This window comes from Coturnix japonica, chromosome 10, assembly GCF_054131305.1.
Source record: "Coturnix japonica strain WE chromosome 10, WE-NBRP24, whole genome shotgun sequence".
NCBI classification, from domain to species: domain Eukaryota; kingdom Metazoa; phylum Chordata; class Aves; order Galliformes; family Phasianidae; genus Coturnix; species Coturnix japonica.
The window spans coordinates 3,789,615-3,817,189 of NC_140672.1; the positions used below are offsets into that span (position 1 = coordinate 3,789,615).

At 41.8% G+C, this 27,575-nt stretch overlaps 1 protein-coding gene across 11 annotated transcripts in view; it reads right to left on the bottom strand.

Moving 5' to 3' along the window:
- Positions 1-27,575, bottom strand: part of NSD3 (nuclear receptor binding SET domain protein 3) — a 33,847-nt gene that overhangs the window by 5,647 nt on the left and 625 nt on the right. Inside the window, exons 1-23 of one of the 11 annotated variants that reach the window (XM_015883078.3) lie at positions 22,262-22,444; positions 21,060-21,784; positions 20,456-20,524; positions 19,954-20,113; positions 19,356-19,510; positions 18,181-18,684; positions 17,238-17,370; positions 14,279-14,379; positions 11,807-11,852; positions 11,138-11,268; positions 10,569-10,697; positions 10,061-10,187; positions 9,484-9,681; positions 8,776-8,946; positions 6,562-6,711; positions 4,157-4,313; positions 3,388-3,590; positions 2,838-2,950; positions 2,130-2,399; positions 1,537-1,653; positions 1,172-1,313; positions 850-956; positions 378-582 (exon numbers count right to left, since the gene is read on the bottom strand). In XM_015883078.3, the coding sequence (XP_015738564.1) occupies positions 378-582; positions 850-956; positions 1,172-1,313; positions 1,537-1,653; positions 2,130-2,399; positions 2,838-2,950; positions 3,388-3,590; positions 4,157-4,313; positions 6,562-6,711; positions 8,776-8,946; positions 9,484-9,681; positions 10,061-10,187; positions 10,569-10,697; positions 11,138-11,268; positions 11,807-11,852; positions 14,279-14,379; positions 17,238-17,370; positions 18,181-18,684; positions 19,356-19,510; positions 19,954-20,113; positions 20,456-20,524; positions 21,060-21,740 (4,069 nt within the window). In that variant the 5' untranslated portion in view covers positions 21,741-21,784; positions 22,262-22,444. Of the gene's footprint in view, positions 1-377; positions 583-849; positions 957-1,171; positions 1,314-1,536; positions 1,654-2,129; positions 2,400-2,837; positions 2,951-3,387; positions 3,591-4,156; positions 4,314-6,561; positions 6,712-8,775; positions 8,947-9,483; positions 9,682-10,060; positions 10,188-10,568; positions 10,698-11,137; positions 11,269-11,806; positions 11,853-14,278; positions 14,380-17,237; positions 17,371-18,180; positions 18,685-19,355; positions 19,511-19,953; positions 20,114-20,455; positions 20,525-21,059; positions 21,785-22,261; positions 22,445-27,575 lie in introns of those variants that run through there. The other 10 variants (XR_014932364.1, XM_015883076.2, XR_014932365.1 and 7 more) reach the window with 10 other exon arrangements.

Genomic DNA, 27,575 nt, shown 5'->3' on the forward strand with positions numbered 1-27,575 from the left:
GACACTGTAACTTCTTCCTCCAGCAAATAAACTATTTTGAGGAAAGCTTATATTCTTTTAATAACAAAGAAGCACATAACACATGATATATCACACGATTTGTGGGTGGTGACCTTGGTGTAACAATGTGGTGGTTGTACTCGAACTAAAAGGAAAGGAAAATTGATCCAAGGAACAGAAGCATTGAGTTAGAAAACCATTACAATGCTTCTCTCCACAGGTTCTCATTATAAGGGACACCACTACCAGATAGATTTCTATAATCAGATGATATAGCAAAAACAATTATGCTAAGCTTCATGTAAACAGATGCTACAATTCAGCTCCAATGTTGTCTTACTGCAGGAAGGAAAAGGAAGCGACAGGCATGCTCTTACCAAAAGGTGGTTGAGTCAGGTTAAGGCATAGGAGGTGGTAAGCTTTGGGACAGTCCTTTTTATCACACATGACAAGTTCTCCCCCATCTCCGCACTGGAAACAGTTGTCTTCATGCATCTGCTTCTGTTCTGTTTTTATTTTCCTCTTCTTCTGCTTTAATTTTGCATTCTTCACCTTCTCTTCATTTGCTGTTGCAAATGCTGTCTAGCAATTACCAAGATAACAGCAGTCACTTTAAAAATCCCTCACATTACAATCAATTTAATACACTTTGGTTGTCATTTGCATGAATTACGCTTACATTAAATTTGCTCAAAATAAAAAAAAGCTTTTAAGCTATGGAAGTCAGGAAGGCACACCCACGTGAAGTAATTGATTAGTAAATTAACTTTAACCTGGAGATGGCAGTACTACAGTTCATAACTGGAGACTTTCAAGGGAGGAAAACAGATCCAATTTTCACCCACGTACCTTTGGACGCACTCCTAGGAAACCACTGCAGTTTTCTGCTCCACAATGACACTCAGTCCTACCATTCCCAAGGCAATCCAAGTTATAATTAAATGTTAACTCCATACCTAAAAATGTAAAGAAGAACAATTTGTCCACGCTGACACTGAGGAAAACAGGCTTGAAACAACAACATTTCTTCCTCAACACATGACCAAGTTCTGATGTTTAAAAAATTAAACAGATTAAAACTCACTTGGATTAAACAGTTTTACTGGGTAAAAGTTAGGAACTTTGGATTTGAACAGAAACACATGCACACAATAGAGCTATCTCCTCTTACCTGCAGGAATGTCACAAAGAGCAAACAGCCCAACTCTGATGTCACCATTCACTGTCCATTTCTGTGTTTCACAGTTTGGATTGCAACTGTGGTTCATAAAGCGAGAGTAATTCCCCTTTGGGCCAGCGTCTATTATCCGATCCTTCAGATGAAAAGGCAAAGAAATATCACAGACTGCATTTAGTACTTATAACAATAAAGTTTCCTGCTGACAAGTAACTACTTAAAGGCTAAGAAGGGAAAAAAAACATACTAATTTACATTAGTAAGAACAGGGAAGTTTTCCAAAGTTAGTCCTACAAAAAAGGGCTTATGAAATTGAGATTGTTTCAACCATTTCTATTGAATGGAACTGCAGTATTTACCTTTGTAACTGTTAACATATAAAAATTGGTGACGCTGTTTTCATGGGCACGTTTAATTCGCAGTCTGCACTCTTCTTCATCAATTAGCTCACCAACATATTCATTCACAAATTCACCCTGAAAAGTAAAAGAAACCAAACATAAAGCCACACGTAAGGTGACCTACTGTGCCAAATCTCTACGACTTCATCACCTTCACTGGTGTTATTTACAGAAAGAAATCATCATTCAGACTGCCCCTCCACACTGAGCTCTCCCCTTTTGCCCAGATGAGAAAACATACACAGGTTCATTCCTCCTAGAAACATGAGACAGCCACCTCATCCCCTCCACCCATGGAGTCTGAACTCAGTCACCTGAAACTCACTTTTGTTCTGTGAGTAAATATCAAGGTTATGACAACGCTGTCAGAACAGCTGAACAGATTTCACCATTAACACTGCACTTACACAAGTTATGCACCTTAAACACAATATATTTTACTTAGGAGTAGTGAAATTGTGTGTGTATTTCCTTAAGGTACACACGGTCACAGGACTTTCAAATAAAACCATACTGATGGCTACCACAGCATCTGTTCACTTGAATTCTACCTTTTTAATGTTCCTTTTTGTCCTGAGCCCCCATCCACGCCGCTCGGTTTTGATGATTTCAGCATCGGGGTAGAGCCTTTTGGTGAAGCATTGGTTCTGACACCGCTCTCCCGCTGGGCACACCTGGGGGTGGCACTCATACTGCAGCATCCTGTTCAGACACTCTGACTCCAGACCACAGGGGTTCTCATCAGATGGCTTGCAGTTACAGCGGGGGATTTCTGACAGATCAGCCACCTGAATCTGAACCTTCCCTATCACCTTGTTGGACTGTGGAACAGAGGACAAAAAGAATAAAAGCTGAGGACAATGCACAAAGATTCTGAACAACTTTATCGAGTACAGGATTTCTTTACACAATAAAGAACTTCATATGAAAAATATGAAGCCCTACACATCCAAAGCTGCTGGAAAGGATTAGACTCCACAGCTTTTAAGCAGGCTGTTATAACCTTTTTGACCACTCAGCCAGCATGTAACTAAAGAGGGATGAGAGCAGCTTGCAAGCAGCAAAGTTCTACCTTAGGTCGAGCTGATCTTCAACTGTTAACTTGGACTACTAAAGGAATGCTTTTTGGTAACATAAAATAACAAAAGACCCTTGAAAAGAACAGCAAAATGATTCATGTGCATCTCCTTAAGCTGAAATTGTTGCAAGCGTGCAATTAGCTTACTCATAAACAGAAAAAAAGAAAGAAGCCAACTCACTTTAATGTGTTTATATGGTGGAGGTTTCCTTGAGTTCCTTTCAATTTCTAATGCTTCTTTGCTTTCTCTTTGTGCTTTCAGCTCCTGGAAGCGCTTTGCTGCTTCTTCAAGTGCTGTTCAAGAGAGGGAGTTCAAAATAGGAAGCAATTAACATCAGCTGATGTTAATCACACTTTTTTTTCTTTAAACTAGGAATAGAACTATATACACAAAAAAATCCAGAAAGTTAAAAATGAGTTATTGCACTACATCATGAATCTAACTTTATCAGATACTTCTCAGCAGAAACTGAGATATTGAACAATGATCCCATGCACCATCTTCACATTTTCCAGACTGTGGAAGAAGTGAATCTGCCCACAACAATACACAATGAGCAGGCACTGAAAATACTTTTTTATCTACAGTTAAGGGATCTACACAATGTTTGCAGCTTTATGTGAACACAGAACACCAGTCACATAATACTCCCATGCAGGTTAAGTGGTGATGGAGACACAAACACGTGGAATTTTTGTCATAAACCACTATAAACTTTGTTTGATTTTACCTTTCTTGAAGGTCTTGTTAATACTAGTTTGCCCCTCAGCAAAGCTTTTATCTCCTTCAACATAAGGGAAAACTCTGCCCTGGTGTACCCAATAGTAGTCATGTGAACCAAAGAAAAATACTGGGAAGTCCCCGATATCATGTTTGAGGCCCTGTATGTTGAGAGGCACAGACCTGGGATTGCAGATCTCTGCTGGCCACCACCTGAAAGCACAAAGAAAGGACACTTGTAAGTTCTGGGAACCACAACCTAAGCCTCCAAGCTTACTTCTCTCAATGGAGAAATAAAAGCCACTTTTCCTTTCCCAAAGAGATGAACTCCTCCCTTACTAAACCAAGGCTCTTTCTGGCAGCATTGCCAAGTGCCACACAAAACAGCAGGAGCCCTTCATTCTTAAAGCTTTTGCTCCAAACTTTGGAAGTGTCTTGTGAGAACATGACATAAGAATGGATTTTTAAGACCACCTACAAACGCTTTTATTCTTGCAGCTGACACAGAGCAAAGACAAGCTGTGTAAGGAAGTCCCTGGTTTTCCACATTGCTATTGCACTCTACAGAGCCAATGCAAGTGAAATCGAGTATCCTTCAGTGTCTGGAAAAAGCAGGAGAGCTCAATTTGAAGGGCAACATTGATGGCTGAAATGAAATAAATCAATGATTATATTTCAAGTTCTTGTTTACTAAGACTGAGCTACTTTGAATTATCCTCCTGTGATTGCACTGGACATTAAAACAAAACAACAAGAAGAGAACAAAATAGTAAACATGCCTGTAATTTCCAAGCTTGACCCAAACAATCTGCTTGTAACGTAGCTTCTTGCCAGCTTTACAGTCATTGCAATTCCAACATCCTTCAGGCATGTCTATGTTGAGACACTCAGGGTGAAAGGAAGCTGGGCAGGATTCACAGCACAACAGTTTTCCACCTTTAAACAAAGAAACCCTGTCTGGTTTATAGAAGTAAGGATTTGCCTCTTCTTGTGCACAGCAATTGATATCAAGTTTTAGTTCTTAACCTCTGCTTGCCTCACAGTGAAAATATGCCAGAAGAAAGGGATGAAGTCAAACTTACAATGTTGAATTAAAACTAAAGGCTGCAGTGCACTTCTTCAATGTGCAAATTGTGGCTCTTAATTGCATCAGCCACGTACTAAATAACAAATGCCTTTTCAAGGTGAGCAACGTTGGCAATAGAAGCACTCGAAGGAAGCACTACAGATGGAAGCAGAGCCATTAACTTTAATGTCTTTGGTGATGGTCAAAACTTTAATGGTGACAAATAACCAAATTCTAAAGATATACTTTTTCAATCAACATTGTGATGACTGAATCCCTTAGCAATCAGTTAGTATGCATTACAAAAACCCAAACCCACAGCCTATAGGTCGATCAATGCTTTTCTGTAGTAATGGCATCATAGAAAGAGTTCTCATTATCAATCTGTTCATCTCAGAAAAGGGAAATATTATGGGTAGGAGTAACATGAATTCAATATAATTCAACATAACGCAGTGGCACCACAGAAGTTGTCCCCATCCCAAAAGTTCCTTTACAAAGGAAATCAGTGCAGCGTGGCCAACAGCACCTGCACAAGTGTTGGCAGATGGATTACACATGGAGAGCCACAGCTCACCTCTAAGCCATCCTAAGCAACCAGAGCAGCTCACACATTAAGTCCCAGTAAATCACACATATTGCAGTATTTTATATGAATATATATATACATATGTATATACACACATGGATATATATGCATTTAAAGAGCAGGGAAAAAAAATAGTTATTGAATGTTTGTGTCCCAGGGACCAAAAATCTGGGAGATACTTAAGATTGTTCCAAAGAATTTTCAGTCATAGTATGGAAAAGAAGCATGAATGGTAACTTTCAAACATAGACCAGAAAATCTTGTCCACCTATAGACTTCCCAGTATGTCATTACATTAATTGATTGTTGAATGTTGCAATAAGCATTCCTTAAACAAACACATCACGCAATCAATACTGTATTTCCTCTGCTACAGACAGCATTATCCAACCACGTGGGCTTTCCAAAGTTCCCCAAACACAGTCAAACTTTAACTTTTCAAGTAATTTTTGCAATTATTATCTCAGAGGAAATACAGACCCGGTGTAAATTATCACAGCATTATCCAACATGGTAAAATGCCAGAAGATGTAAAAAAAAAACAAAACAAAAAAAACTCAAGCAAAATCAAACAAATCTCTCAATGCTAAGCAAGAAAGAAAATCGCTCTCAGGATGCATTAGTAAGATACTGCTCAAGCTAAGCAGAGGGCTCAAAATAATTCTTGTTTTCAGGACATACAGAAACTACTGAAAGCCATCAGTCTAGCAACACTGATAATAACCTAACTTTGGAATGGTTAATTGGGCACCATTTCTGTGGGGAATAAAATAGCCTCTGAGTATTTTAGAGAAACAACACGCATCTTCCCACAAGGCATTCTGAGATGCTCCAGCTCTACCCACACCAGCATGAAGTGAGCTCCCTCTCCTGGGAATAAACCCTCAGTCCTGTTTTCTCCATAGGACAAAACCCCTCTGCTGGAGGTGCAGCCCCTCCTGCCCAGCAAAGCAGCAGGAGAGGATCAGCCCAAGGACTGCAAGACACACATACACAGCACAACCTCATCACCTTCCCTCTGCATCTCCTCTGGAATGGCAACAGCACCCACTGATGTTCCACCTGAAAAATCCTCCATTCCCTTGGGCTTAGCTTAGCCTACCTACAAGATCTGAAACAGGCTTCCCCTCTTCTTCTGTATATAAAACCAGTTTAAGAAGTTGTTGGTCTGTACACCATCGAGGTAAGCACTGAACTGCAATGGTACCGAGCTCTATTTGCCTCTTCTTCCTATTGCTGTGTGAACAGCTTCCTGATGGTGGAGTAATCTAGGCCAGATACAAAATGATTTCGCCTCTTCCAAGGAGAATTTAGTGACAGCAATTATTTTAAGCCCTTTTATAATAATAATAAAAATAATAATAAAATTGCCAACGACATGAACACACGCTCACGATAATCAATGAGTGAAATTTACTGAAAAGCAGTAAGTGATGCTTGACAAGCAGACATATCTTGTTTGACTTAAAGATAGAGAAATAATAGAAAAAGCAAAAGTAAATTAAAGAGAAAGAAACTATTTTGGTTACCTTTCTCACATTTCTTTTTGGAAGCTGACGAAGGAGGAGGAATCATAGGTAATTTCATCAACTCAGCACGATTTGATTCATTCAGTAGGTAGTGGGATTTATAGGCATATGAACTGAACAGGGGGTCTGAATGATCCTGCACTACCAGCCCTATACGAAACAAACAGAAAGAGATGAGTTGCAATGAAACTACCCATGATTCCGTAAAGGAGAAAATAAAATAAAGCAAATGAACACCTATAATGCACATATGTGTAAATGGAAAAAAAAAAAGATAAAATGAAGAAAAAGAAAAGTCGGACAAAGTTTCTTCGCTAAGAAAGAGGTTATATGTCAGAGAGACTAAATTCAATTGTAACTGGAAAAACCTGCAGGGAATAAAGCTTCTCCTAAGTGGAACTTCAATAGTGCTTTTACATTTGTGCAATTACAGGAAAGCACAAGAAAAGCAACCCATTGTCATCGTGTGCAAACCACCCTCCCAAATGAGTAAAAGCAATGAAGAGCTGGGTGATGACAGCCACTTCCAAGGCAATACCAGCAGTTGGGGCTACAGACTGGAAGAACAGAAGTCCTCCACATGGCCCCACAGCTGCGGAACTCACCACCCCACTTCCTAGAAACCCAAGATCTTAGCTACAAAAGCATTTTGCTTTTATAATTGCTTTAGAATAAATAAAGTAACAGGAAGGCTGGGTGGCTCTGCAAGTAGCAGAGGTTAAAGAATGGATGGAAATTCTGCCCTACATCCTTTGTGTTTAGGTAAGATCTGCACTAACAGCCTCCCCACAGCTGCCACGTCAGACATTCTGGAGCAGTCAAGCACTCTGTTCTGCTAAGTGCCTTTATTTCAAATGATGCCTGTATGCTTTTTTCTGTCTTTCTCTACTGAGAAGAGTTTACTCACACTGCTCCAAGTCGAACAGCGTGGGTCAGAAAGCCAGAGCTACAGATCAGAAGCATTTGGCCAATAATTCTGGGAACAGTGTTACAGCTGAGACCTGAGGAAGCATGGAGGATGAGGCACCAAAGATAGCCACCAACTCATTCCCCTGAGAGAGGGGCACAGAGCTGAGTGCTGAAAAGAAGTTTTGGAGTTATGGTACCTAAAGAACTGATGAGAACAGAATGGTGTCTGCCTGCCTGCCAAGCACAGAACAACTCCTAAAGCAAGGATGACCTACACGCATGCAGTTACAATGAACTATGAAGTGTTTCAATGAAGGATATTTCAGGAAGGTGAATAAGAAGTCTTAAATGCTTTAAGTATCTCACGATGAACAAGTTGTAAGGATTGGGTATTGCATTTTCCCACCTCACTCATGTTTTGCATCTGAACACAGAGTATCTCCTTCTAACATCAACTAAAACTAACCAGGTAACTGTTCTCACACGTAGATGCCCAAGTATTTCTAGACTGTTCAGCTCCCCATTTCCCTCTGAGCACTTCCTTTCCAACAGATGCTGTCCTTACCTTATGGCCCTATGTTGACCACGTATGACTAGGGAGAACTCAATGCAACCCATCCAGCATGTTTGCTCATGTAGCCTCACTCATTCTTTCACCAGAGAAAACAATGTTTTTGCATTGCTTGAGTAACTGGTGAGCTGAAACTTTTCAGCTTGCTATTTGGAACAAGTCAAATGACTGGAGAGCCATAAAAGTAAAAAGTGGAAAGAAAAAGAAAAGGAAAAAAAAAATGGACACATGGAAAATCCTAGCATGGAACTTGTATACATGGTATTGAAAATGCTTTCTTTGCAAAGTTCTCAAACATGACGGTAAGTCAACCTTAAAATGGCTTTTTTTCTAGCTCATGAGTAAGCCCTCACTCCCAGCCTTAAACATTTCAATTGCTTCTATTTGTGAGTGGTGAAGAATCCCCCTTCTGCTTAACAAACAGTGAATGATAACACAATGTTCATTCTCAGATTGCAATGGCTGGAACTGGGGGCTCAGGATCTATTCTTTTCTATTGGCAGCAGAAGCATTCCTTCTGAATACTGAACGTGAGGGACCAAAATAGCAAGTGGAAGCTTAACATGAACTGCTGACTACACCAAAAAAAAACAAACCAAAACCAAAACACAAAGCATTAAAATCCCTCACAGCCCTAAGAGATGTTTTCTTTCACGTCATTTTTATCATTAAACTGCACAAGTGACAATAGAAGAACTATAAAACAGAGGGAGGAAAAAAACAGTTGTGCTCACCTCTTGCACAAACGAAACAAAAGCCTACATTTACAGCTGATGAGGAGTGATTCCTTTTGGAATGGTTACTACAGATGAGAATGTGGGATGACACAAATAAGCTTCCTGCAGCAATACAGCCATCTCCTGAGTGATAGGCAATGGGACATCTGAAACATCTCACCATGCGACCTGTTCAATATAAATGCAGAAAAACGCACCGTGTCACCCTGGAGTCAAGATATGGTACAAGATACCACAGACAGACGCAAGACTGACTTTTATTCCACTCGGAGTGCTAGATTATAGACATTTACACCTTGAAAAATGTTTCACAAAAGTTAGCTTTCACTTCAGAACTCTGTTAGGAAAAAACACATGGTTTAAATGTTCCAGTGTCTGCTTTAAGGCTTAATTATTTTAGTTCATACCTAAACAGATTCTTTTTTTCCCTGTTTTAATAGTCACTTCCAACTGTCCTGAGATAAAGTGAACTCCTCAGCCTTGTGCTGCTAACCCTTGGCTTACATTAAACTCAGCAACAGAAGACAACTTCAGCATTGCGTGCTCAGACCAATGGTCTCAGGCTGCTAGCTGCTTCCCCACCCACAACAGATTTAACAGCTCCATTAAGAACAAAACCCTTCTTGCTGCATTACTGGCAGTCAGACTCATTGTGGTGATGCATTTGACCTTCCTCCTGCTGTTCAGTGTCAGCACTGCTCTCACCTTTGCTTGCTTTATGGATGTCCTTATCCACGGAGCAGGCAGAACAACAATGTTGTGGGCACCGAAATCCTCGTGACTCAAACAGAGCTGTGGCAAACTTGCGCACACACGCCTCGTGGTAGAATTTACCGCATGCACTGACAGAGCAGCGCTTCACATCCTTGCCAGGAAGTTTGCAAGAAAAGCACGTGTGTTCTCCTTGTAAAAAAAAGGAAATAGAGAAGCCTGAGTGTAGCTGTCAGTACTTTGAGATGCAGATGCTGTTGAAAAAAACATCCTGAAATGAACAGAACTTTGCTGCTCTGACCAACACAGGTGTTTGTTAGTTATTATAACTCACAGGCACTATTGAATTACTTTTAGCCTGAGCTGCTTTATGCTGAGAGTACTCTTGGTTTGTTACACCTTTACCAGATGCTTACTATGAGGAGAGTGAAAATCTGGTCTCAGAGGTTAAAAGAGAATAAACCAAACTGAAACATTATAAGGTCCTGTAAGTAAACCTTGGCTTGTTCTGATCCTATTGTGGCAGAGCAGCAAATCCTTGCCCATTTCTCAACCATGGGAACACACTCACCATTTTTACACTCTGTGCAGAAGAACTTCTCCTCTGGCATTGCCTTCAGGCCCAGACACTCCATATGAAAGGTGCTGCAGCACTCACCCTCGCAGGACACCAGTGACTCACCAGAGCTCTCACAGATCTTAAACAGAGTCACAATAAATTAGGAGAATTGCCTTACATCCCAAAGTAGACTTGACAAAATCTATGGGCTGAAAACAATCCCAGAATTTATGGCAGCTTTCTCTTGTAACAGCATGAGTCTCTCCAAAATGGAAAGAGAAGAGAGGCTCTACAAGATCCACCTGACATCCTAGTTCTCTCACACCTAGATAGAAAGACAAGCTTCTCCTTAGTATTCCTAATTCTTAAGCTCTCTTAGGAGAGATCATGGAGTCCTGAAAGCCTTGATACTCTAAGATATCAACACAAATCACTAGTATGATTTGCTAAGTCTATTGCCTCAAACTAACAGGAACAGTCAAAACATCTTTACGGTTCCTTTAACGGTGCCATCATTTACCTGACAAACAGTGTCTTTTTTATTTGTTCCAGTTCCTCTCCTGGATAAGCTGGAGTCCACTGACTGCACATCAGAAGCATCAGCATCGACTGCAGCCGACGGGCTGTCTGAACGCTTTCCAAAACTACCCTACAAAGAGGGAAAGTCCAAAGCACTCAAACAAGACACTTTCAAAGGACAATCACACTGTGAAAAACAATATTTTACATCATCACTGATTAAAAGATTATTCAGCATATCAAGAGGTTCAAATACCCTTGAAAAGTTGTCGGACTTCACTACGACACAAGAAATGTTGCCTTTTTGACATATCTTTTACCTAGATGAGCAAAAAAATGTCTAACAACTTCTCCAAGAGCAAAATGAGTCAGTGATCAATTTGGTTTGCAAGATGATGTAATGTGCAGGATTAGAACTAAACAGTAATTAAAGAAAGCTTATGATTTACTTCTTAGACAACAAAAGACCAAGATAGAAGGAAACACCATACTCATACTTAGCAACAAGCAACCGAAGAGACTAATATATCAATTAATTAGACACATCTGTGAGAAACAATATTCCTTTACCTGTAAATCATTGAGTCCTCTTGAATCAGAGTCAGATGCATCTCTGTAAGCTGAGCTTGTCAGTTCTACATCAGTTGAGGCTCGACTCCTCTTCTTTAAAGGTTTACAGGAATCTGAAATCTCGCTGGCACCTTAACACAACATGCTAAAATTAGTCTTAACATACGTGTTTTTCCTTTTCTTTTTTCCTTAAAATGAATAAAGGAAAATGAAGATGAGGCAGCCTGAAAATGGACTTTATTTGCTAATTTTAGTTTTCAGCTTGCAACTTTGATACTAGCTTAATCCTCTGTAAAGACTTAATTAACTGGGAATCAGTATAGGAAGTCCTTGTGACAATCTTCTGAATACACTGACATAGCAGAAGAAGCTACTAAGTTGTGTGCAACAGAGGATAAGCCCTCAGGAGATTACCTCCTCATCATTCATCTTTAAAATATGGCTAAGCAAAAGCATCATCTTATAATCGTATTAAGTGCCTACAGCACATGAGCAACATAACAATCCTTCCAACTAGCGATGCAAAACCAAACAAAGCAATTGACCAAACCAAGCCATGTTCACCACTAGAAAGCTTCAAGACCTCTGTAGCTCACAAAGGATGAAAACCACTGCCAAAGTGTGATGAAGAGCCAGGAATTTTCAATGAAGTTCAGGTGTGTGACTCACCTTTCTGCAGGCCTGTCTTCACTGCTGTCAGTGGAACCATTTCAACCTGTTTGAATAGGAAAATCCATAGTTAAAAACAAAGGAATTGTTTTCCCCTAGTATTAAAAAGAAAACATTAAAGTTTAAGCGATTAGCATCTCTGAACTCATGTGCAGACTGTCATCCCCTCCTCAGTGCGAGCCTTCTTGTCCTGTTGGATTTAATCCTAGCTGCCTATGCTGAGTACCAGGAGACAAGGCAGCCATGCGTTCACTAGCAAGGTCCTTTCCAGTCACTCCCTTTCTGCATGAAGACGACAGAAAACTTCAGCCGTGTCCAGCAGGCAGGAGCAGGGTTCAGTGTGGCAGCCAACCCTGATGCCTCTGTATAACCCCACACCTGCGTAAGCACAAGTTGACCTTAACAGGCATGACACTCAGGTTAGTGAGACACTTAACGTATCGCCATTTAAGGCACATCCACCAAGCATGCACTCCAAGCTCCTGGGAACACAGACCTTCTCTGTATAGAGTGCTGCAAGGCCACGGGGATGGGGGCGTGGACTTGGCACAGAGCATTGCAGAGCTCTATACAGCTGGAAACTCAATGTCAGTACACACCTAAGCAGACAAGTTTACAGTCTTGCAAAAGCACTTCAGGCTCTCGATCCTCTATCAGTAGGGCACGTTTACAATCTGCTCTGCCAACGTACATGAAACATGACAATTTGGTGAAGGGATAATAATTAGAGAGGAAAGTTGTTGCCTTAAGTCCTGGTTTTAAGGTTAAGGGTTACAAGTTACTTCTTTTACAACGTGGTTACATATGCACGTAGAAACACATTTAGTAAATATTTAAGGATTATTCTATATTTTTTTAAAAAATATTTTATTTTGTTGTACAATAGGTAAAAACATACAATAGAAGGATTTGTATAGGATACATTTCAGAATACAAATATAAAATCTAAACAATCACTTTTATTTCTCCACTAGTCACTGTAACAGTAGCATTAACATTTTGTTTTTCCCATTAATTGTACTCGTTCCAGTTATAACTTTATACCAAGTCGATGCAGACTAATTTGGGAATCAGTTGCAAGAAAACTTGACTTTGGGTAACAAATATTGTTGCATAATTGTAATAAGTAATTTTTTTTTCTTTTAATATAACTTAATACATTCAAGGTTACGCGCATTACAGTGCATCTGTGTTTAATTTTTAGTTATACACTTTTCCTGAGAAAAGCACTTTAACGTTCATTATCTTAGTTAGCTGGATAATAGAAGCAAGCAAAGCTAACTGGGGTCCATGAAACTCATATTGTTGGTTCTTATACCTTTGTTAAATTAAGAAATATTTAGGAACATAAAATAACATTTGAAGACACGGAGGCTGCAACACCCCCAGACAAGAGGCTGAAAGGAACGTGGGGTGCTTCACACCCCAATATTTAAGTTGCTTTCAAGTTTCTGCAGTTTTCCAGAGTTAGAACACTCTGCTGCTGAGCACAGATGTAAATGCTGTGACATCAAAAGAATAACGTGGAAAAAAAGCAACTGGGTCCGGGTCTACCTTCAACCTCTGAATGAATGAAGTGCAAAATAAAGTGTAAAGGGCAAAGAATAAATTAGAATAAAAAGAGCTAAAAAAAGAAAACCCCAAAATGTTCCCCTTCCCATATAAAATCTGGAGCCCAATTGCCCCTTTTATAAAATCCTCATTGGAAAAAACTATCCTATGAAATATTTCACATAAAATCCTCTGGTTTCAAAAGGAAAGCGGAGAGTGAAAATCGACCACGTAAGGAAAAGAACCAACAACTTTGACAAACTTGTTAAAAAAGCATATTCAGTTTTTAACATTAAATTATGTCCATTCGCTGAACTTTCCTATTCATTTTCACGCAGAAATTTTGTTTGTTTTAAAGCAACAACATTTGTCTGTCTGACATCCAGATTAAAGGAATGCCCTGTACACGTTAGATCTAGTTAAGGGGGGAAAAAAATGTATATCCCAGAAGAGCTGTTTTGGTGACATCTGCCAACACAGAAGTCTGACTATTAGATCATTCCCAGAGTCCATTTTCAAAAGTGGTCAGATTAATCAGTCTAACTTCATCTGAAAAACAAAACCTCAATACAAACCAGCAGCTAAATCAAGAGCAAAAGGAAGGAACTTGGTGGTAATTCCATCAAATAGAAGTTACTGAAACAAAATCATTTTGCTCATAACAGAAATCTCAAAGAAAACATGGCAGGTTCGTTAGGAGTCTTGCATCATTGAGTTCCCATTTTCCATAGCCTGACTGATACTGTGAAGATGCCAGTAGCAGAGTCACAGCAATGGTATTGACAAGGGGATTTCATGAAGGATAGTCCAAAACGAAACCCGATGGGGAAAAAAAATGGAGAAAAAATAAAAAGGCACTAATATAAGCCACAACATTTATGAATACAATATATTTTAACTCTCTACATGGAGGAAGCCAACCTGCTCCTTTTTGATCTTCTTCTTTGGCACAACTTCAGTGGATTTCTCAGACTCGGAGCGGGTTCGAATCGATCTTCTCTGTTGCTTCTTTTCTACAGAACCTGAAGATGGAAAAAGGTTTCTATTATACTTGTAATTCTGAGCTACAGCATCATGTTCAGCATCAAATCGACAGCTGAATTAACGAAGCCAAGACTTTGTCCTTTTGATTGTTTTATTTTTCTACTCAGTTCCAAGCTATTTGCCAACTGGTGCTATGGTTCTCATAGAAAGAAAGAGTCACTTCAGATAAAGGCACTGGTAACAGTACAGAACAAGCTGGAATCCAGGCCAGGCAAATGGATTTGCAAGACACACCTCTCAGTCCTTGCTCTGGTTAATTTTTAACCAAATAGTCCATATTTGGTATTTATGGAAGGCATCCACAATCAATTTCTTCAACTAAAACAAGCCAAAAATGGAAGACACAAAAACCAGATTCCAAGTTTTCACTCCTACAGACAGCTGTGGGTCCTACAGGGGTGTGAGACTTCACCCAGGACTCGGGCTACCAAAAAACAGTAAAGCAAGAACCTCTCTGTTACGTGTGCTATCACTATGGAATCTAAATGCTCAACAGAAAGCACAGAAGCAGCGATCACAGAGATCACAGAGCCCTGTATGAGAGAAGAAACCCTCAAGTTATTGCCTTCAGCCAATATTATACACACTATCAATCAAAGCAACAGGCACTTTTTCCCATCCCTGCTCTCCAAGGATGCAGCACATCACCTCCACAATGCTCCTATCCCATCTGCATGTGCATTTTGATCCAGAGTTTCAGGACAGGTTTCAGACCATCACTCTACCTCACCCTGACAAGGTCAGATCAATCCTGTTCCAGCTGTATGTGGAAAGCGGAGGCATTAGGAATTCTCATAGTTGCTTTCTTATTACCAGCTTTCAGGTCACAGAATTATTCTCCCAGCACTACGGAACTCTGTATATCTAACTGCAGGTTATTATTAAGGATTCCCAGAGTGGTTGTGTAAAATATTTAATATAAAGGCATCCTGAAGCTCCAATGACCTTAAGTTTGAAAAAAGGACTTTGTAGTTACGTTCCATGAGAAGGGACCAACAACTGCCTGGACTTTGGGAACAGCTTTGAATGTGACTGCATACTTCAGTGTGTACTGAAGGAAAGCCCCATGCACTGTAACAGGTGTTATCAGGTGGAGTTTTACGTATCCAAAAAACCTACGGAAGTGGAAAAAAAAGACAAGAGAGACTCAGAATTCTCACCCCTCTACATCTGAAGAGCCATTGTGAAGGTGAAGCTTTTAGTTCCAGGTAAGGAAAACAAAGCAGAAAACACCTCTGCAGCTACAAGGCAATTAATGTAACAACTGTTTCAAAAAGCTGAAGCAACTGTAGCAATTAAAATTAGAAGAGCCACTGCCAAGACCAGCAGAGGAAATCCTTCTTGTACTGGGAAACCCCACTTGAAACAGAACATTCAGTCTGCTCAGCCTGTATTGTAAAGCCCTACACAGCCCAGAACATAGTATACATTAAGTAAGCTTACCTAAAAGCTAACAAAGTACAGAAAGTGTAGTAAGTATGCAGAGGAAATTGTTCCCACCCATGCTGACCACTGAGACATCTGACCTGGAGTTTCATTTATGTCCAGAAAGGGAGTAATAACAAACAGTCAAAGCAGAAGTGACACCAAGTAACTCCACAAGATTTTCCCAGCTGGTTTTGTGGTCAGGTCTTTTTTGTGTGTTTTAACTGTAACGAATGTGCTGCTTTTTTTAGGGTGTTTTTTTTGGTCATGTCATAGCTCATCCTGCTATGACAGCAACTCAATGTGCTCTTCTGCAACCTAAAATTTACTTCTACACACCTAACATAAAACAATTTGAGACCATACCAAAGTCATTTCTACCAGCACATTAGCAAACAAGCAACAGCTGATGGACTGTACAAAATACATGAAAAACAGAAGACATGACAGGGACTGGAGGAACCTGAAAATCTATTGATTTAGGAAGACCTGAACTACATCCCTTCAGACATCTCTACCTCCTCCCCAGTGGGATACATGTCTCCTTTTGATGATGCTGAGAGAACTCACTGCTGAGTGAAATTCCTGCTGGTGGGCAGAAGGTAAAACCCATTTGGACCAATTCCCATTAGCTATTCCTCAGAATCAAAACACAAAAAACCCCATTGGTATTCTGATCTAAATCAAGGAGCACTCAATCCGTTTTTCTCTCATTCTTCTCTACTTCTGTACTATGAATTAAGCTTCAAATAGCTTGTCCCAGGCTTTCCCTTTCCAGTCTCAAGCTCCATTATCTGCTTCAGTGATTCTCCTCAGACAATACTTCAAAAATATCGTTGTTTTATGATGGGGGCCCCTAAAAACCACCATCAGAACCAAGCATTGCATCATTCTGCTGATGGAGTGAGCTGAAGCAGGAAAAAAAAAATCACTGCCCTCTACAAAGGTCATATAGGAATTCATTGACAAAGTTTGGTAAAGCACCCATCGCAATTCAAAACCATTCCTTACTAAACTGTGTCACTTCCAGATTCTCTTCCTTTGATCTCCACTGTCATATTGTATACTCAGTGCCAAATCCATCACAGTACTCTGCTAACACATGCCTACTATGCTGTCCTGCCTTGCCATCTGCTGCCCACAAGGCATCTATCCTTCTGATAGTTTGATTTGGATACTGCAAGTTGCAAGCACTGAAAGCTCTGAGGCTTAACCAGCTAAAATACATCAGTTAGACACCCCGCGCTCCTCAAACATCTGGGCTCATCATGTGCCATATTAGCCATGTTTGGTAGGGCTGCTATGTAAATGAAAAGACGTTCAAAATCATTTTTATTTAACAAGAAAATGCCATTTTTCACACATCAATTTAAACAGCAGACTGTCCAAAGCGCCCCTGCACTCTGCCTACCTGCTGATCCAGAAGTAGTTTCAGGAGAGGATGCATTTTGCACATTGCACGTTGCTTTTTCATTCCTCTGACTGGATGAAGAATTAAGCTTCTCCTGCCCTTTGACGCTTATTTCTGCTTTGTTACCAACTCCCTTAAAAAAAACAAACAAACCAACAACACAATACAAAAAGATTTTGTCAGCCTACTTAAATGTATTATGGCTTCCAGGCATATTAATCTATCTTCAGACTGAACAGAAACCTCCAATGCAACACATATATGTGATCTATATTACTGAACTGCTTCTTTGCAAAACTTTCCATCCCTCTCCATCTCCCCTTATATAAAGGAAAAAAAAAACAATAACAATCCAGTGACTTTTCTAAACATTACCTTCTCTATAATGCTTAGGATGAAATAAATACTCTCCAGGTAGAGAGGCAGAAGAAGGAGGCAGAGAAATAGTCCTAAACCTTTTCCTTACACTGACTGCGAGAAGCTGCTGTGCACCTGAAGGAAGCTAGGAGGCAGAACTCATTTTAGAAGTCTGTTATGCAAAATGGAGTTATTAGTTTTCAATACTTTATTAACACTTTTGTTATTTCATCTGTTTTCCACAAGTAAACTGATTTTTAAGACTTTCAGAGAATTCCATTATTTCAATTAGAAGCTGGAACTTAAACAGCTTCAGCATTTTGAACAACTCATCAGCAAATGTGTGACCATCTGCAGGGAGCTCCTTGGCCAACAATCAATACAGTCACTGCTAGAGGCTTTGGGATGCACTGAAATTAAGAGTTTAACACAACAGAAGATTGTTGGAGGATCCTGTCTTTTGTTAAACTTAATCTCTGCAATGAAAGAAACATGCACTGTGGAAGCACGATGGATGCTGGTTTAAGCTCCGCAACAAGATAAACTTGGAATAACTTAAAGAGGAGTCACTACACTAAGTACATACCTTAGTGGAATAAACAAACTGATCGATGAGTTTTCCATCCCCAGCAGCATTTTGAAGAGCAAAAACCTGTTCAATTTTAACAACTGGAGACATGTTACATTTCTGAAGATCCAAGTTGTGCATGGTTATTGAAGCTGGTAAGGATTTTCTAGCTGCAGCTGTTTTCCATGCAATTTTCACAGGTGGTGGCTCTTCCTCTTCTGCACTCGAGTGCCTCCGTTGGCTCTGCCTTCGCAGCTCTGCACTGGAAGGTGATCCTGTTACCACATTGGCGTGCTCTGGCTGGGTGTTCAATGCTGGCTTTGGACGCCGGTTCTTCTTGCTCTCTGATTTAGAAGCAGTGGTCTTTTTGGCTTTTGACATAACCTCCTCTGGCTCTTTGTCTATATAAATGAAGGTGTATTGTTCTATCCTTTCTTCCCGAGTCATTTTCAATGCTTTCTCAGCATGGGCAATACCAATATCCCACTGAGCACGCTCTCTTTGTGGCCTTGGTTTGCGAATCTTAAGGAACAAAGACAAGCGGCTAATTACACTGAAGCATCCTGAGGGTCCCTACACCTCAAAGGCAACAGATATAAGTTTGCTTTCCATTTACAGGACATGTTTGAAAGGTGCACAGCGAACACCATGCTCGGAATACGAGCAGACACTAGTTGGCCTGAATGACCATCACCACTGAAAGTGCCTGTCCTGAACTATAAACTCAGGAAAGACAAGAGCAGACAGCATTCAAAGTCTATGAGTCTGCTATGAGATGAAACTTCATTTATCTACATTTTAAATCCCCCATATTTTTCCCATATAAATCCTTCTCCTTCCACAACAGCATTTTGATTAGCATAAATAATGACTTCAGTTCTCTGTCTACGTAGAAAAGTGGTTAAAAGTGAACACACAGATATTACTTTTATTTAATATTCTGACAAAGATGTGAAGTCATCTCCTGTGCCCAGGATGACAGCTATCACAAGGAAGAAGTTAAGCCATCAAGCTCTTCAGTGGAAAAGGAGTAGCACCCTAACATTTGAGTTACCTTTGTGAGTAACACTTCTGCCAGTGAAATGCAAACAACCCTTTACACAATAAAGCACTGCTGTTGCAGAACTGCCCCCACGAGTTTCACTTTCACAGGCACTGCAGATAGCCCTCTACACAACCAGTGCTCATCATACCTTCTGTTTCTCAGAATGGTTGCTGGCTTGCTTAGCAGCCTCTGCCAATAGCTGCTCGTATTGTTTGTGTCCTTTGTACTCCCGAACTCGCTTCTCGTGCACCCACGCCCGTTCTGGCTGGTTGCTAAAAAACTGAACATGATATTCACGGGCACCTGAAATTGAAAAATTCTAGTAAGCAGTTTTATGAACGCTGCTTCTCTGGTTTAGTTTACACTTTCCTCCTCCACACCGCTCAATCGCTGCAGTTGGAAACACCAAGGTTAGTTTATAGAGTTCAGAAATGGGACAGGCCTAGACTCAGAGTAGCTCAGGATGGGAAGATGAGTACACCTTGCCCACACTGGATGTCCTCAGACTTATCAGATGTCTTCTCATAAGCATGATGACTTCAGAAAAGTGCTCAAGCCTAGTTTGCATAGGCTCATTTGTGGAGGCAATTTAAAAAGCACTACTTTTATGCATTACAGTAACTGTCCTGTTTAGCACACAGACCAGGAACCCCAACCCACAAAGGAAGTTCAAAGATGAGATTTGTGTTAATGTAGAAACAACCAGAGACACCTGATGTATTGTGGCAGTGACCTTCCTCCCTTACCTCGTGTATTAATTTTGGTATGAACATCAAGCTGTGGATCACATGAAACCATGCAAGGCCACCACGGATACGTTCCCACCTTGGACCAAACCAGATCGCCAACCTGAAACTTGATGTCATGGCTCACTTGTGTTGGAAGAGAAGGCAAGAACTGCTGCACCTAGAGAGAACAACACAAGCTTAACAGCTCAGATCTACACACAACAGTCACCGACTAAACAAGACAAGCAACAGTGAAAAAAGCACCAACAATCCTAAACAAAACAACAACAAACCACAACAAAAACCAAAAATAAATTGCTCCTTCATAAGTTGATGAAGAAGTTGATTGTGTTTAGGAGAAAATAAGACAGTGCTTATAGCAAAAGAGACACTGTGACACAACAGTGACTAAGAAGCATTTCAAAAGAAATGGTGGCTCATTTATCTGACAAATAAAGAAGTCATAAATGGTACCAAAACAGCGAAACACCAGAAAGTGTTGATCAGTGCAGGTACTAACCGGGGCTTCCTCCAACAGTGCATCTTCTCTTGGCCTTTCTGACAGCATGCTAAGCCTCTCATTTGGTCTCTAGGAAATGGGTAACAATGAAAAGGAAGAAAGGAAAACAAACACAAACAGCATAAGGGGACAGTAAAACCAAAAGCAGCGCACTAAAGAAAGCAAACAGAAGATATATGTAGCAAAGAGAAAAGCAACCACAAGCCCCCAAAGCAAGTGTGATAGTTCCTTATTTCAACTTCAAAGTAGCACCACAATCCAGAATATACCCTCCCCACCCCTACACAGAACAACATTGTACTGTAACAAGCAATAGGAAAACATTCAGACAGTATATCCAAATAACCTTCCACCTTAATTAATGCAGTCTCAAAGAAGCAGGGAAGGACTGATGAAGGATATCCACAATAATGAGACAAATCTGCATGTTGGTTATTTGCAAAGACTGCGTTACCAACATCGTGTTAAAAATACAATAGGAAAATCATCAAACTTAAGGCTAATTACATCTATACCCAGAAGCGAGGAAAAAAACACCGCTGAAGAAGCATCCTCTACCAACAATATCAGGCATACAGATGGTTGAAGCTATTATCACACTTACATTTTGTTCCTCTGGTTCTAATTTGGGGATTTTGTGTGACTTGCGCTCTTCCGATCGGGAAGAGTCGTGCTTGCTACTTTTTTTCCTTTTCTCTTTCCTCCCTTCATGTTTTGCCTTTGCATACTCACTCGCTTGGACTTCATTTAAAAGGTCCCCACAAAGAGAGGACTCAAACAATTCCCTGCCGTTCTGGATAGTTTTGGTTATTTTTAGTTTGATTTCTGGTGAGCCAGTCTTCTTTGGAATCACCGTCTGTGACACTGCAGGTGGTGGTGGGGGTGGCTGTGGAGGGGAAGGTTTTTCCAGAACTTCATGTGGCCTCGCATTCGAGTTTTCCATGTGATAATACTCTGGGGGACTAAAGTTTCTAACTGTACCAAAACCATTGGCTGAACCATTGGGATATTGACTGTACGTCTGGAATTTGGCTTGAGGTTCATACATATTGATGGCGGCCGGGTAGCCATTAGCAATGGGGGGCAGATCCTCTGCCGTGGGTGTCGGGTACTGAAAGCCTTGCTGTAGGGCAGCTTCATATGGTGTCTGTCCACCATCTTCAGCAATGTCACTGCTGGCATCAAAGGCATCCTCTTGGCGGATGTTGGCTGAGTCAATGAGCTGAGGTGGTTGCTGAATTGTGTTTCCCATGATCCCTTGCATGAAAGAGAAAGAGAAATCCATTGTTCTGCTCCAGCATCCTTAGCTTTCCCTTTTTCTCATAGGGCCTAGAGTCAGGGGAAAAAGGGAGTTCAGTCAGTGTAAAAAGATGATAACCGAGCTAATTAAAACACTGAGGTATAGCAAATCTAATGATCAATTTCCCCCCCTCCATTCATGCATTTAAAGACTGGTTTTTGTTTTCATAATCTCAACGTGCAAGGAGAAATGTACAGTGACCCAAACTACAGCAAACAAATACAAGTTCGCAAGGTCAGTTTAGCCCTTCCAAAGCAAATACAACTCTGAGTTATTTATTCTACCCCTTTGCAGGCACAAAGGAGGGTTACTATGCCCTTCTGGTTAGGGTTTGAAATGGCACTAACACAACCCGCTTATCATTACAACCCGAATATGCCCCTCACCCCCACATTAAATTCATACCCTCACAATGCACCTCAATATCCTGAAGTCACAACAGCAAAAAGGACTGAATCTGAATTATATTACATGCTTTGTCAGCTTTGTCCTTGAATGATACTCACGTTTGTGCTCATCTTTGCTGTCCAGTGCTATCAACCAGGGTACACTTGTCACCACAGTTAAGTGATATAGGGAAACAACCCAACAGCACGATGCTATACAGCAAAACCTGCTAATTGCAGCTACTTGTGGTGGTAGGAGCATCTTTTCCCCTGGCTGCTCTCTGCATATCAGCCACAAAAGCCAACAAGTGCTGCTGCCGATGGGAGGGACATCCGTGGTGAGCAGAGCTGCCTATCAGGGTCAGCCAGCCTCAAACCACCACCACCCATTCTAGGAAGAGGAAGTGGAACTGTTTGTACTATCTACAAATTAATTGCTCCTTTACATCTGCCAAACCAAAGAGCAAACAACAGATTTCTCCCACTAGGAAGAAATTTCACCCTTTTTTTCATTACTCAAAATCAGAATCTATTTCCTTCTTTTTAAATACTTCAAAAGAACCCAACAATTTATCTTACAAACCTGCAGCCGTGCTTTAGTGAGCAGCCACATCCATTGCAGGATGAAGAGAGACAAAGCAGGAATGGTTTAAGAAAGTTTAGAATCCATCAATTCTCAAGTTTTGTTTTTGATAGAGGAATTAATTCACTGCCTTCTGTCCGAACACTCCAAAATTACAATCACCCATTGAGTTTAGAACTAAGGACCTGGATATCAAACAAGACACCGTTCAGTATGAAGTACTTCCCAAAAGCACAACCTGCTTTATGTCACTGCTACTTCAATAGTCATGCTCTGTGTTTTCCTGCTCTTAAGAGTCTCATGGCTTTTAGGAGACATTTTCCCTGGTGTAAGTCCTTACAGTGTCTGATGTTAAGGAACACTGCTCATCTCAGCACACAGCACAGCTCCACTAAGCAGCAAATAAGTCATGGAGTATAGAGGGAAAAACAAAGAAGCACCTCCCTGCACAACTAATCCTCACCAGGCCAACACCAGAACACCTCACCATCCTTCTTGTCTTTAAATCAGCAATGCTGCCCTACCCCTTATCTGTTAATAGGAAAACTGTTTCCATTCCGCTGGCAACTCTCCCTTTTAAGACCTTCCCCACTTTAAATGGTGGGCTATAAACCAAGCCACGCTGTGCAGCATTTCAGCCACAACACAACTCTGCAGTGATGCAACACCTGATCAACACAGCCAGCAGGAGCCCTGACCCATACACAGCCAAGGAATGCTGTTGCCAGGACAGCTTCTTTTGCTCAGAAGGGCTGACATAGGATACAAAAGCATGAGTGCAGTTTGCACTGAGAAGCAGAAGCGCCCTACTGACATGCTGGCAAAGCCATCTCACCCCAATGGTGGGAATGAGACCCAAATGCAACACTAAAAGAATTGACAACCTGCATGGCAGTGCCTGGCCCTTATCTCCAGCACACAGAGCCCTCCAGGTCAAAGTCTGCCCATGGTGCAGGGAGGAGCCCCCTGTATCATCCTTCACAGTACATCCAGTGCTGGAACAGGTCCCAGAGCTGTGACCAGCCTCCGCAGGCACAAATCAGAGGAGGGGTGTGCAGGGGAGGCTATCAGTGCACTTTATCTTGTTATGTAAAAAACTTGTGGGTTAGCAAACTTCAAAACACCACTTAAATAGGATTCAGGAGGAGTCAGTAAATATATAGATCTAAACTATTTTTTCTTTAACTCTTGCTTTTCTGGAGCTCACCTATATAATAACAGACCTTGACTCCAGTCTATGTTTCCCAATGGGGAGAATTTCTACACCTGCTTCGTTCTGTGCAGCCTGTAGAAGCTAAAACAGCTGCTAACTCCTCTCAAGCCTTAAAGCCCAAGCAGTTCTTCTCCTCCTGCAGAGCTTACAACACCAAGAGCTTCCTCCTCCCCACTCCCGTGCTGTCACCACCATAACACACCCAGCTTTTCCCACCCTTCTTCCTTTCCAGCTCTCTGTATCAACCTGCTCATTTCTGAGCTGCTCAATGAAGCCCTTTTTGAGTGTCAGAGCAAACCTGCAGCCGCTGATAACAACACAACAGATCCTGAGTGCATCGCAATCACAATTCAAACCTCAGGAAGGATTACTAAGTACAAGTCACTCAAATGCTCCAACGCAAAGGACATGCCACTGTCCACAGAACACCACCAACGTGCTCAGGGGAGCCATATCCAGTCTTTTATCTGCCTAAAAACACAAGAGAACCCAATTTGCAGCGCTATGCATTGAGCTCACAGCAAAGCATTTCAGACAGCGTACATTCTTCTCACTGGCACAGCTATTACATTATCAGATGCCCCCACGTAACCATTGGGCTTCCAAGTACAACCTGCAATAGATATTGCCCTGATACGACACTGGAACTGAGCCAAAAGATAAGGATACAACGTAATTATTTCAAGTATGAAGTGGAAACTTTTTAGTAGTATTGGAAAAGAATTTGGAAACAAAGATACCTTCAACGCTGCAACTTAATTTCCTAATGAGAGAACAAGAATTGGCTCCCCAGCATCCCCCCCGTGCATCATTTCTCACTGCTCAGGGATCTGAGCAAAAAGGAAAACAGGGCCTGTCACTGATAAGGGAACCACACACAGGCACTGCACATGTAAGTGCTTTCATGTTGCCTGCAGGAGGGTCAGAATGCAAAGAATCTGAGGACAAAAGTAAACAAAATAAAGGATATATGTACTACGAGGTGAAGTGGGTCAGCCTAGTACAGCTCCTACAATACACTTCCTTATACCAACACAGTGTGTTTCACTGCCCGTCCATTGAGAGTCCTCATAGGTATGGTCAGTATGCAGCACACATACAGGAAACTCACAAGCATCAGAAGGTCCCACTGCTACTTATCAGCAACCAAAGCTGCTTTGAGAAGGACCACAGAATCACAGAATGACCCGGGTTGGAAGGGACCTCAAGGATCACGTAGTTCCAACCCCCCTGCCTGGCAGGGCCACCAAACATACACCTTTACTAGATCAGGTTGCCCAGGAGACCCCATAGATCCCCATAGAGACCCCATAGATCACGTTGCCCATGGCCCCGTCCAACCTGGCCTTGAACACCTCCAAGGACGGGGCATCCACAACCTCCCTGGGCAGCCTGTTCCAGGGCCTAACCACTCTCCTATGAAGAACTTCCCCCTAACATCCAACCTAAATCTTCCATCTCCAAAGGAAGGGGTCTCAAAGGCAAATCAGACATGGGGACATTTCCCTGTGCCACCAAACCAAGGCGAGGCAGTGGGGACCTGCTAATGACCCCAGCTTGGAGCAGAAGAGGCCTGATGACCCAAGGCTGGCTGACACCACAGCAGTAAGCAGGGGCTACATGCACTGATAGTAAATAGCATAGCATGCAAATAGAATCACAAGGTTGGAAGGGACCTACAAGATCATCTAGTCCACCTGTCCTCCCATCACCACTGCTACCACAAGCCACTAAGTCATATCTCATAGCTCCTCATCCAGATGCCTCTTAACGCTGCCAGGGATGGCAACTCCACCACTCCACTCCCTATTTCTCATACAGGCCAGGAAGCCCTTGGACCTCTTGGCTCACCATCAGCTGAGCATCAACCAACACCAGGTCCCTTTACTCTTCACAGTCATCCGGCCACTCACCCCCAAGCCTATAGTGGTTATTGTGGCCAAAATGCAGGACGAGGCACTTGGCCTTGTTGAACCCCATCCCATTCACCTCAGCCCAGCGATCCAGCCCATCCAGATCCCTCTGAAGGGCCTCCCTACCCTCAGGCAGATCAACATTACCTCCCATATATTTTCAACAGTTTCCATGAATCCTTTTTGAATTAAGGTTACTGCTTTTTGCTGACAAGCGCCGTGTGGATAACCCTGCCATACAAGTTGAATTGGAGGCATTAAAGATGGGGCAGCACACAGAGACGTGGGGTATCTGCTCTGTGAATAGAAGCCGTCCTGCTGGCTCACCCACAACCAAAAGCAGCGCTTTGAGTCAGCCCTACGTGCCACTGCCTCGTCAGCCTGAGCTGTGCTTTCTGTCTCAGCCTCGAAAGCAGAAGTTCCAGGCTGTCTGTACAACCAACCCTGCAATAATCCAGCTCCTCTCTGCACAAACAGAAGCAGAGAGACTCTCAGATCTGCTCGTGTCCTACCGCCCCTTAATTACCTGAGTCACCACACGCACTCACTGTCATTTTCTGCACTGTTCCATTCCAGTGCGTGTCTGAATCTGCGTTGTGCTGCCACTGCTGCTCTCAAAGCTCTGATCCACGCAGCAGCCACCCCAGCACATGCTCAATGCTGTGTTTACAAACACAGCTAAGCAGAAACAGGCCCAGGGTCGTTGGGTTTAAGTGATGAAAGATGAACTCTATCACATTCCCACACTTCCCTTCAAAACATCTCCCTATAGTGTTCAAATGATAACGAAATAAAATGACTATTCACATTTCTGCATCCCATACTTGTAGTCCGCTTTGTCCTAAACACCCTACAAAACACAGATGTCAACTTTTACCCCCATCCATTAGGATGAGGCCCAGCTTTCAGCTGCAAGCAGATTCATTAGCAAAGAGAACTGCAGCCTGGGAATTCCTCCTGCCTTCAGTGGGCCTGTGCCAGCAGAGACTAGATGGTGAATCAGAGGCCTCTTGACAAACTTGTCTCAGTGTTTTAAAGCTGTGGTAAGGCTGATCGCTTCCCCATGTACCTTTCTAAGGGCTCTTCTAAGTGCCAGAAGAAACAGTCATCTCTGTCATATGGTTTTGATAAAGCAACACTTAACAAGTTTCCCATGAGGAAATGGAAAGAAGCAACTCGGAGGGCAGCAGTAAAAATCCTATGTACCGAAAACAAAAAAGCAGTGAGCTGAGTTTAGTGCACTCATTTGGTTTTGGGAGCCCTCGGGGTTGAAATGAGAACATGGAGGAAATTCTTTTGTTCTTTGGGGAGGCCCAAAAGCTGTTGTTCACATCAAAACCAAAGTCAGACCCTTGTCAATTCCAAAGGCTGTAAGAACAGTGACATGTGTCACACAACAAAGCCAACGTAATAGCTGTAATGCATCTCATGTGTACAGCGAGAAGCTGCAGAACTGAGAAACGCACAACAGTTGTATTGAACCAAAACACGCACTCCTTGATCAGCACCCTCTGCACTGAGCTCGCACATCTCAATTGCTTGCAGGAGCAACCTCTTTAAAAACATCAACATATCAAACCACTACAACGTTCCCCATGCATCCCAAGCAGACAGAGGAAGACCAGGACAAGCACCAGGATAGGTTATAACCTTTTCCTACAGCTGTGACCGCACTCTGCTTTAGGAAACACAGAATGAAGTGATCACTGAGATCTCTGCTGAAGA